Source organism: Rhododendron vialii, chromosome 8a (assembly GCF_030253575.1).
Source record: "Rhododendron vialii isolate Sample 1 chromosome 8a, ASM3025357v1".
Taxonomy (NCBI): domain Eukaryota; kingdom Viridiplantae; phylum Streptophyta; class Magnoliopsida; order Ericales; family Ericaceae; genus Rhododendron; species Rhododendron vialii.
In genome coordinates this window covers 29104561-29116752 of record NC_080564.1, presented here as the reverse complement: position 1 = coordinate 29116752, position 12192 = coordinate 29104561, and the positions used below count along the sequence as shown (strand labels likewise).

Below are 12192 nucleotides of genomic sequence, written 5' to 3'. Positions count from 1 at the left end.
AACTTCAACTTTTTATTTTTCGGTGTTTGGTTGGCACTTGAAAATATTTTCAAAAATCAACAAAATAGTGTAGAGAGAGCGCGAGTGGAGGCTTAAACGGTAGAAAGATATGAGATTATTGGAATTGAATATGGGTCGGGACTGACGATCGAGAAAACTGAACAGTGAGAATTGCAGTAGAAGGCAGCAGGTTCATTTCGGAAAAAAACTTATGGAAGATTTAAGGGTAAGTCATTTTCATCCAATTAATGAAAAATATTTTACATATAAAATGTTTTCCTCATTTTTTACACAACCACCGAAAAATAGGTAAAACATTTTATTGAAAAATATTTTACGTCTGAACAAACAAAGCCTAAATGTAATGGATCTCAGCCATGTGAGTGGATTGTCCATCAAGGATTAGCCTGCCAACCTCGTTGGGTTGTTTTCCTCATGTTGTAATGCCGTCACGTTATTGTCCCTTTTGTCATTGTATCCATTGCTTTGATTAATATAATCATTTTTTCGTCGTTCAGAAATGAGTGGATTATCTTTTTCTTGAAAGACAAGTTTTTTTATTAATCATTGAAATTGTTATAGAGATTAACAAGAAACAAAGAATGATGACATCATATTCCTAACCTAAGACTCATCTGAGTTACAAAGCTAAAAAAAATCTTATGCACATCCGAGACTCAAACCCAAGATTAGCAAGAAGGGAAAATGACGGCCCAGGACGTGTATTGATAATTAATACCCGCTAAGGACATGCTAAAAACATTTGTTAATACTGAAAATGTTCTTAGCTGGTATTAATTATCAAAACATGTCCTTAGCCGTTATTTTCCCTAGCAAGAAGCCAACCAAGGGGACATCAATTGAGACAAGCCCACACCTAATGAGCCAAGCTCAAAAACACCCATTGGGACAAACCCATACATCTAAAGGGGCAAGCCCAAGTACAGAGAATCTATCACTACACCCCAAATATCAAATTTTTCATGCGAATACTCCCATATTTTCTCTGTGCTTTAAAAAGATCCAAACAATTCAAGAACCAAAATCGTCCTTCAGTGCTTTTTTAGCCCTTAACCTTTTTAGATGCATTGCTTTTGAAACATTCTCCAAATCCTTGTCTGGTTCCGCCCCTCGGATTGATCCTTTCTTGCCATGAAGCATGACCTCCTCTCCTTTTAGAGCTCCCTCATCTGCCTCACATCCATCTAAGGGAGATGAAGGGATCATATTTGCCTCCCTCATCCTCGATATCCAACTTCGAAAACTCCCTGATGTAGGACAAAAATTTAGGAAATTTCAATTTTATGGAAACTTTATTCTAGGAATTATTCGTTTTAGGAATTCCCCTTTTAATGCCACTTGTTTAGGCATATTCCTATTAGTCTTTTAATTTTGTTAGTCTTTATTTCCAAGTATTGTTTTGCTTGGTCTCCGTTTTAAGTAATTACTTTATTGTTAGGACTCCTACCAGTATAAATAGGGGTGTAAGTTATTCAATTATTAAACTTTTAAAACTTTAATCAATAATATTGCAGAGATTTTCTCTTTCTTTTTTGTGCGCAAGAATTGCTCGTTGCGACGAGTTGTTTATCTCGTTTGGACTAGTACGCTAATGAGTCTCTCGTGAATTCCGCTGCGTCACTCCCCAACTTCAATGACCTTAGGAACATAAAGAAAAGATCATCCTCCGGTTTAAACAAGGAATGAGTGGATTATCAGTCTCGATGTCAAGGAATTGGGCTGAGCTAAAATGACCCTAAGCTAAGACCAGCCCAGTTTGCCAAAGCCATGAACCATGAGAATTGTTACTGTATCAAACGTGGGGCTTTTGGACTGAGAGAAAGTGCCAAGGCTGTTGATCACCAAATCAGTGTTCGTTTTTTTTTTTTTTTTACGTAAAAGTAGTTATTTCTCAAATTATATGGGTAAAAGTAAAAGAAATTTACTTTTTCGATTCGTCTCGTCGAGACAAATCAATAATCTACAAAAATTTGGAGCAAAACTAACAAACGCGAAAAAAATTCAAATAAGGACAAAACTAAAAGTTGTAGAAAAAAAGTTAAGTGGAATGGGTCTAGAGACCAGAAACTCAAGTTGTTAGGAAAGAGTTGCAAATGATATTGACAATCTAAAAATTGATGCAGGCACTCCAAAACCAGTGTAATTCCAAAACCATTTTCCTTTGTTTTTTGAAGTGCCTCAATCAATATTTGGAGTGCCAATATCATTTGCTTAATGATAAGTAGTATTTATGGATGCAACTTCCCTCTCAGGTCTTTCTTGAGCAAATTGAAGACGGTGGGGTTTGAAGATCGAGCACAAAATTTGTTGTCTGGTCTAATTCAATGTAAATTGCTTATTTCTTGAAGTTAAATAAATAAAAAAAAAAAAAATCAATTTGTCAAGTTCTCAAAAGTTATTGCTACATACAAGAAAGAAACATCTTATTTCATCTTTTGAGCTTCAAACACAGCTTATTACTGATAACATGTCACCAGCATCAAACTTGTCAAGACAAATTTGATGTGTTTATGAGAGGATTACATCAGCATTAACATAGTAATGCAAACTTAAACAGAGCATTATATTAGCTCAATTGTGTGTTTTCTCAGAGGCTTTATAATCAGAGCTCATCCTTGTAGGAGATTGGAAGTGTAGGGTTATCAGAAGAGGACTTGATTGGATATGAAGCCTCCATTGCTATACCACAAGTTCCTTCTTTAGCAGAGATTCCTCTTTCCATTCTGATATATCCTTTTTCTCCCCATTCTGCCCCCCATGAGTTCTTCACAATCCAGTATTTGGTCCCATCTACTGTTGTTCCATACCCCACTATTGCCACTCCATGGTCCAACTCTGTCCCACAAGCTCCACTATATACACCCTGAAACATACACATATGCACCCCGAAGCTTAGGCATGATTCTATTTCTTCTCTTGTTTCTGTTTTCATTTTTCCAAAATGACAATTTGTTTTTCGGATCCCGAAAACAACCTCAGTTTACAGGAAAGACCCAAAATGTGTCTTTCGCATGTGCATGGATAACAACGAGTGTTTTCGAGTTTTTCATTGGTTTTGTTTCTAAAAGCACGAAAAATGACAAAACAAAAAATTCTTGCAACCGAAAGGATGTGATTTCTAGGAAATTTCACCTCAGAGTAGAACTGGAAATCAGAACCCCCAGCGTCGATAGCAACAGAAATAGGTTGATTGGCTGCGGCTTTCAGCAGGGCATCCTCATTGTTAACAGGAACCACCTCATGCCCATCAATTGAAACGGCTGGGGAATTAGCCTGAAAAAACCAACAAAATTTCACCAACATCATATCCAGAGATAAACATTCTTTTCCAGTTTGGCAAAAAGTAGATGCATATAATAGACTACCTTTGAAGCATCACAACTTCCATCTGCAGCATTGTAAGGGTAATCATCCTCTCTTGCTAGGCCACCCCTCTGCTTAACGAACTCGAAAGCCAACTCCATTAGGCCTCCATTGCAACCTTGGTTTTCTTTGGTGTCACAGTCAACCAGCTCTTGCTCGGATAAAGAAACCAGCTTCTTTGTTTTGATTTGGTTTATTCCTTCAACAGCCACAACCGTCGAAAACGCCCAGCAACTACCTGAAAAGTTGGAGAGGAAAAATTGGACGTTAACCAACCAAACCATATCAAAATGGGAAATTATGGAAAAGATGCTTAATTACCGCATTGTCCTTGATCCTTCACAGCGGTGACAGCGCCTTTCTTCCTCCAATCGACGGATGGAGGGACTACACCTACATTCTCGTACATGAAACTCCCACTACCACGGGAGCTCCCTTGGAGCGTCCTGTGGTGTTTAATCTTGGACCCAGCGAAGACACTCTTGAACTCATGGTTAGTCATGTCTGCAAACTTGTTCAACTTCAGTTTGTAAGGCTTGTCCTTCTTGTTGAAGTTGTGAACATAGTTCACGTTGTTCTTGAACACATTGAACCTCTTGTGCTTCTCGTCGAGGTCCCTAGACACCGTGTGATGGCTCCTCCACCTCTCGTACAAATCCCACAAGCTCTCCTCGCTCTCCAATTCCTTTTCGTGGAACTCGAAACTCTCCCCGAGCCCGAAGACCAACGCCAAAGAGAGAGCAAGTAGGAAATACTTGTACATTTCCATTGTCAGAAGATGTGAATTTGAGGGGATACTTAGGCTGGCTTTTATAGGAGAGTGCATTGAAAGATAGGGATGGAAGTAGAACAAAAATACAAGTGATGATGATCAATCAAAGAAGTTGAAGGTTCCTTATGGGCATCAATAATCAATTGACCAAGACATGCATTGAAGGGATTGCCAAAGATAGGGTATGGGAATACTAGTAAAAATTAAGCTACATATGGATGTAGTACTTATGCTTGCTTACACAAGCAAGGTCTTTAAAAAAGTGAGTTAGTGTACAGAGCTAAAACTTCTTCAATGTAACAAAAGGATGGGAAAATTCACTGAAGAACTGATAAAAAGCTTAAATGCACATGTATGAAATAGAAATCTTGTAGAGGATTCTCAGTCTCAACAGAACAAGTTATAATTGAAAAGTTGCCCTTTTATGTTTTACAAGCCAATTTTCTTAGACTCATAATTATTCAGTCTTTCTAGAGTAGCATGTAGCGTTGCTTACGTGGTATTCCAAATTATTTACGTAGCAACAAATTATCCGGTAGGGGCATTATCATTCACTTCTGTTGGGTGGTAATTAGAAGACAGATTGACCCACATAGTTAAATGACGATATTTTATTCATGGGGAGTACCACGTGGCAATGCCACACGGCCGGTACTCCGAGAGCACCATGCATGAGTCCCTCCGAACCCATTACTTGTAAACACGTAGTATAAAAGATACCCAATGAATAGCAGCTAACAAATTATTGAGTTATTGTTTATTTTTTAAAATTTGATTAGCCTTAAGCTAGGAGTAAATTTTTTCCCCATCTGTAGCCTTAAGCTGGCAGGGTTGATTGTTGAATTGTCACAATAAATCATAAAACACACACACACTGAGAGAGAGAGAGAGAGAGAGAGAGAGAGACAGAGAGAGAGAGAGAGAGAGAGAGAGAGAGAGAGAGAGAGAGAGAGAGAGAGAGAGAGAGAGAGAGAGAGAGAGAGAGATGGGGTAGGGAAGGGTGACGATTATTGGTTAAATCAGTTGGAGTGTTGGAGTTTGTAGCTTTATCGATCGATCCATCTGTTACTTGATCACAAAAATGCTTTGAAATGGTATATATGATGATTCTGAAAGGAGAATGAGAAAAGACCAAAAATAGGTCCTAAAAGAATAATTCAGCTGACGCTTGAGTGGATTGTGTGAGTAATTAATTCACCCTTCTATATTTTTTCTCTAATTTCTTTTTTGGGTAGTCTTATACAGTACTTGGGATTGGGATTACCCATAAGCTAGTGTGCAATCCACAACTTCATCTTATAGGGTCCCACATACTCCCTTCTTTTTTTTTGGGTCAAACGAAAATTCATTAAAACATTACGAACAAGAGCTCTGCATCAAATGAGCATTCATAGTAGCATACATATGAGCATACAAACAAGTCAACAAACAGAACAAAAACAAACCCATCTCGGGCATCAAACTAGTCTAGAACCTACCTAAGCTGCAGGCTATCTCTAAAAACGAACTCCCAAATAGAAATAGGCATGTCATTCTGGACTACATACTCCCATTATATATACTCCTATATGCATCAAAATACTGATTTTATAAAAAAAATTCAAGACCATCCTAATTTATAGTATCCTAGGGGAAGGATCTTAGAGTGGGGTTACGATGTTTAAACAATACCAAATTCGGAATCTAAATAAGAGAAATTTGCGGAGCTTTCCGTGAAGAAGGCTTTACGTGGCCCAATCGCACGTGTCGAAAGTGTTTTTAAACGGTCCAAATTGAAAATCAGTTTTGATCGGTAAAAAATAATTTTCATCCGTCAAAATTGAAAAACAATCTCAATCGTTGATTGCCGAAATGAACGGACGAGATTGTGCGGAACCATGAAAAATATTCACGGCTCCTCCGTGAATAAGTTTCTCTCTCTAAATAATACTCCCACCTAACATCACGAGTAATCATCTTTGCAGAATTAAAAGAATGAAAAGCTTTTAGGAGATCAACGTCCAATACGACACAAATAAAATTTTGTGAAGTGGCAAGATAATTTATACTCGAATAAATTGTGTAGTTATAATTTATACTCGAATGCGTAGGGACGCGTACGCAAGCTAATCTGAACCATATAAATCACTGTGGGTGCAGTTTTCTTAATTTCAATCCTGAAATTGTAGAGCTGCTTGCCTATAAACTCACATATAGTGGTGGAGCCAAGATTCGGACGCGGGGTGTCATCATTCAATGAAAATCAAGTTACATGTTGTGCGAAAAAATAAAAAAAAAAGAAAGAAAAAGTTTAAGGTCATATAATTAGGTTTTGTCATGGGCTTTCTTTTGAAAAAAAAAGGTATTGCTTCAACTCTCTTATGAAGAAGCATGATGGAGGGATGGGGTTTAAAGATCTCAGATGTTACGATCTTGTGATGTTAGCAAAGCAGGGTTGGAGGTTGATGAATGGTGGGGATTCTTTGTTGCATAGAATTCTAAAAGCCAAGTATTATCCGAGATGTCACTTCATGAAAGCATCACCAAAGTCCAATATGCTTCGTGGACTGGAAGAATTCTGGAAGGAAGAAGGGTATTGGAGGAGGGTGTTAGGTGGAGAGTAGCTAGGGAAAGGTGAAAATATTTCAGCAGCAAATGATCCATGGATTCCCAGGAATGGGGGTCTTAAACCAGCGTGGATTGCTGATTTTGCTAAGGAGTTCAAAGTGGGTTAGCTTATTGAGGCTGGAAGGAAAAAATGGAAGGAGGAAATGGTACGACAGGCCTTCCATACCGGTGATGCAGAAACGATTCTTGGGATCCCTTTACCAAGATTTGAGATTAATGATAAATTGATTTGGCATTATAGTGGGAACAGCTGTTACAATGTCAAGTCGGGCTACGAGGCTGTGTTGGTTATGAAGCAGCTAGTAACTTCACATTAAAAGTGAAGCGTCTGCATACAAAAATAGAGCGCCAAAATCAACATCCAAAATTATTAGTGCAAATTTGTCAAGTCATATGACGTGTCATTGCAATGTTCATCTTGAACGAACTGATTATTGGCGGACGAATATATTTGAGTGTGCGTTTTTGAAAAGTGCTAGGGGGATTTTAACCCCCGTGGCACCCCGTCGGTCACCGACTCACCATCGTAACTTGCTTCTATAATTCTATAACCATACTCATTTTGCACATTTAAATACACACCTATACACACAAGTGTGTTGGTTTTACACACACACCCACACACACAAGTGTATTGGCTCCACACACTAGACACTCTAGTGTGTATGGGTGTGTATTTGGATGTGTGTTTGAGTGTGGTTGTAGAAGGACTCTACGTTTCTATGTGCAATTTTAGTTTTTTTGGTATTCTGAAAATGGGGTGGCACGTGTCACCTCCCCTTCTTAGATCCGCCTCTGCTCACGTAGTACAATTGGAATAACAACAACAATCTGTTGAGGACATCATACAACACGCACTAGGTCACATAATTTTTTGATAGGACTCTTTGCTTGCACTCCTAATTCTTACTTTGGACTCCCGCTCTCAATCTTCGAAAGGCGCTTTCACGCTCTTGTTAACTTCCGCTCATGCCTACACAGGCACATTAGATGGGATAAATTCTTTATTTTATTTTATTTTCTTGAGAACAGGATACGGATAACATTGGATGTACGAATTCATGAAACCTGATTCTTTATAACAACTTGGAATAAAATATTTCCGGTAACAACCATTTATTGTAATTGACTAGGACTTCGCTTGTTGGACTTCTCTGGCGTGATGTATTAGGGACTGCTCACTTGTGATGTTCAACTACGCCCAACTTTTTAAGAGAGAGAGAGAGAGAGAGAGAGAGAGAGAGAGAGAGAGAGAGAGAGAGAGAGAGAGAGAGAGAGAGAGAGAGAGAGAGAGAGAGAGAGAGAAACCTTTTATTCCTTGAGAAACTATGACAACGGAGTACAAAGAAGCAAACCTATAATTAGTAGAATTGCACTCTATCGTGAACTACTTTGTGATCATATGTATATATTTCTGGAAAATCTTTGGATGCTAACAGGGTTGAATCGGGAATCGAACCGGTCTTGCAGCTTATTCTCTCTTCCCCTTTGAAAAATAGAAATAAAAGTAATTTGACAAGCGTGTCTTCTTAGTCTTTAATTATCTTGCCATTGTGTATGTATAAATCTATGAAGCCCTCTGTCTCAAGCCTCTGACGATGCAACTGAAAGGGAAGGATGCCATCCCTTTAACCACTTAACCTACGTTATCGATCATCATCATATTGTTAATAGTTGGCTCATCAAAATGGTGAAATTGTTAGAGAGGGATAATCATAATACTTGTATGCCAAACAAACCCGACCCTCTCACAAGAAGCAAGCTCTAGAGATCTATTGCCTACTCTGAAAATTGAATTAAACCGCCAAGCATCGATTTCTTTAGAAGTTTAAGTTGTTAGAAAGGGACAACATTACGTTGGCAATGTCTTCTCATCAAAGGCATTGAAAGGGCCACGCGGCAAGAACTTTCTAGTAAATACACCTTTTGAGTAATTAAATCACATGCTAAAAGCCTAAAAACGGATTGATTTCAAAAGATTCTACCGAACAGGCTTATCCAAGTTCGTTACATCAATCCGTATTAAGTAATGATCTGTCTGTTTGTAAATCCTTGGAGAGAGTACAAGGGTACGTAGTGTTGGAAAAATGGAATTTTAACCAAAGAGAATTTGGTGGGACCCACACCGCGCGAGGTGGACCTAAATTCCATTGAGAGATGAATGAGAAATTGTCTCTCAAAGTGGGTTTTGGACCGACAACAGTGCACGGTTGAATGGTCAAAGCTGGGTTGATTACCCAGAGTTATTACCCATGATTGTGTATTCAATGTCGAGAATAATAACTGTATCAGTTTTATTTCAGAATTGAATTGCGGAATCAATTCCCCTATTGATTATTGGCTCCTCCATAAATATTCGTATTCATTGTCGTATTGATGGTAGAGGCTCCTCCTTCAGCTATATAAAGGGACCTCTATCTTTGGTTTCAACACACCGAAAACAATCCAAAGCATTCTTCTGCAATACGATTATTCTTTTCGAGAGAGAGAGTACAGACACAAGTTGGTTCGACGGGCAGTCTACGGCGGTGCTCCGGCGGCTGAGTGGTAACCGAGTCAACCCTGGGAGACGAACACCGACACAACCTCCAGCACCGGTGAGGCGGCGAATTTGTCTTAAGGGCACCGTTGTACAAAACGGGTCTCGGTTTGGAATTGTCAAAACTCTTTTTACAGTTTATGTTTACATTTCATATTCTGTAATTTTGCGATTCATGTTTATGTTGTAATTTTCAGAAATAGTAAAATTGTTAATTGTTTTCCGCACTATTTTCCTACAATCTTAAGACAAATTTTTCTCTTTTGGAAAAATAGTGTTTCCTGTCGAAACAGTTTACAAACCTTTTCCGGGAATTGTTAACAAGGTTCACGCATCCATTTTAAAATCGGTTTTCTGTGTTATCAGATTGGTTTTCGGTCAGTTTCTTTCTTTAAAACACTGTTGAGAATTTGGAGACCGTGACCAAATTTTTTTTTATTTTATTATAAAGTCAGAGCATTCTAGTTAGCATCAATTTTTAGAAACTGTTCTGATTAGCATGTTCATTGGCTAAAATCTTTTGGTATTTGCTAGTGGGTTATGAGCAGTAAGCTGTTTTTTTTTGATAATTGGCATGCAGTAAAGTAGTTTTCTACCTGTCTAGAATTTGAAACTGCCTCTGAGTTGGTTATTTTCCCATCTCTACTGGATTAATTAGCATCTCGGTTTCGATATTTATGTTAATCTCAGATGAGTATCGTGGTTTTGCATGATCAGAACTTTGAGTATTGAATTTACTGATTTGCATTGCTTGATTGTGTTTTTTGGTTTTTAAAAGAATTAGTGCTCACGGATTTTGAACAGTTTCGTTATAGTAGAGTTTTGTTCTATTGGTTTGACTTTTCAAAGTATATATATTCTTGAATTGGTCTTTCCTTGAAATAACTTCAGTAACATCTTTGGAAAATTATTGTTTGCTTCTGTATCACATGCTTGTACTACACAGTTGTGACCCGCCATATGTGTTCATAGTTTTTGAATTACTCTTTTGTCCTCTACTGATCAGTACATGGTTTTGATATTCTGAACTTTTTGGCTCTGTTGTGTCATAATCATTTTGCTTCTGGATTGTGCTTCGAAAACGGTTGTTGTTTTTGGATAAGCATAATAGTGTTAGAACTGGCATGCAGTAGACAAATTTTCCCCTATTCCTAACGCTTTTGTAAGGGTGTTTTAAAAAGTTTTTATTTCCGCCAGTGAAAAGGTGATACTAGTTCTCCACTGTTTAGTGAAATTTGGTTTTGAATTTTTACATTGAATAGTCAGTTACGGGTAAAAAGGAAAAACTGTTACAGTTTTATTTGGGTTATAAAAAGCTAATTGTTATAAACTTGATTACTCAGTTATATTTGTTTGACTTTTCAACCTTGATAGTTTTGTAACAGTAGTAAAGGGTTTTTTGAGTAAAGGCAAATTACAGCTTTATTGTGCTTTGAATACGTGGATGGGAAAATTTTGATTTTCCTAATACTTTGTGGATCAATAATAGTTTCTGTCAGTTACTTTTAGGGGCTTCAGTGCATATTTATTTGACCTTTTGACTTTATTAGTTCATTTCTTATATTTGACTGTGGACTAATATTTTGTTCCTCCAGAACCGCAAGGTATTTCAAAATTTTGACGCTACTGTTTTGTAAAACAGTGATCAATTGTTTCTAATTTATTTGTTGCTCTCGGCTTTGGCAGAGAACTTTTATATACACTTGTAGTACGATTCTATTTTCATTTTCAGTCTAGAAAGTACCAAGAGCATTGGTTATTTGTGATATTTTTTCTGTTAGAGATTAAGTTCTTGGCACTAATTTGTGTTTGATCTTAAATTTCAGAAAAGATGTCAACTGAAACTGGAAATGGAAGTGGCAGCGGGAACCCCAATGGCAACAATGGGCAACCTCCCGTGACTTTGGCTCAGAATCCTCCAATCCCAACGGCAGTGCGTGCGGTTCCTGTGAACCACGGGGAGAAACCCGAGAAATTCACTGGTGTGGATTTCAAGAGGTGGCAGCAAAAGATGCTGTTTTACCTCACGACTCTGAGCCTTGTGAGGTTTTTGAGTGAGGATGCACCTGTCGTTGCTGAAGATGAGCAAGACATGCAAGTCCTGAGGGACCAAATCACTTGGACAGAGAACGACTACTTGTGCAAGAACTATGTTCTGAATTGCTTGCACGATGCACTTTACAGCGTGTACTGTGTAAAGAAGTCGGCTAGGGAACTGTGGGAGTCCTTAGACAGAAAGTACAAAACCGAGGATGCCGGATCAAAGAAATTTGTCGTCGGCCGGTTTTTGGACTACAAAATGGTGGACTCGAAAACTGTGATCAGTCAAGTCCAAGAACTCCAAGTGATCTTGCACGAAATTGCTACCGAAGGGATGCTGCTGTGTGAGCCTTTCCAAGTGGCATGCATGATAGAAAAGCTGCCCCCTGGTTGGAAAGACTTCAAGTTGTACTTGAAGCACAAGCGAAAAGCTATGACGATGGAGGATCTTATTGTTAGGCTCCGCATTGAGGAGGACAATAAGATGGCTGAAAGGAGGGTAGGGAGCACCTACGCCGCCAAGGCTAATGTTGTGGAACATGGTCAATCTTCAGGAACGAAGAAGCATCAGTCTGGAAAGCAGTCTGGGAAACAGTCTGACAAGCAGAAAGGCAAAGATGTCAAGCTGGGACCTAAAGGAGGCGTTGCCAAGAAAAAGTTTCAGTTTCAAGGCAAGTGCTTCAATTGTGACAAGGTTGGGCACCGTGCTTCAGAGTGCACCAAGCCTCCGAACCCAAGGGCGCGCGCGCATTTGGCAGAACTGGAGGATGGCTCTGATGTCAACCTGTCAGCAGTGGTCTCTGAGGTGAACTTGGTGGGGTCAAACCCTCAAGAGTGGTGGGTTGATACT

At 38.7% G+C, this 12192-nt stretch overlaps 1 protein-coding gene across 1 annotated transcript; it reads right to left on the bottom strand.

Annotated features, from left to right (window-relative positions):
* Positions 1–2427: 2427 nt before the first annotated feature.
* LOC131335935 (vignain-like) lies at positions 2428–4309 on the bottom strand. Its single transcript, XM_058371500.1, has 4 exons — positions 3706–4309; positions 3387–3622; positions 3154–3294; positions 2428–2884 (listed from the first exon to the last, which is right to left on the bottom strand). Exons 1-4 carry the CDS (start codon positions 4208–4210, stop codon positions 2624–2626), a joined length of 1143 nt encoding a protein of 380 aa, XP_058227483.1. The 5' UTR covers positions 4211–4309; the 3' UTR covers positions 2428–2623.
* Positions 4310–12192: the final 7883 nt, after the last annotated feature.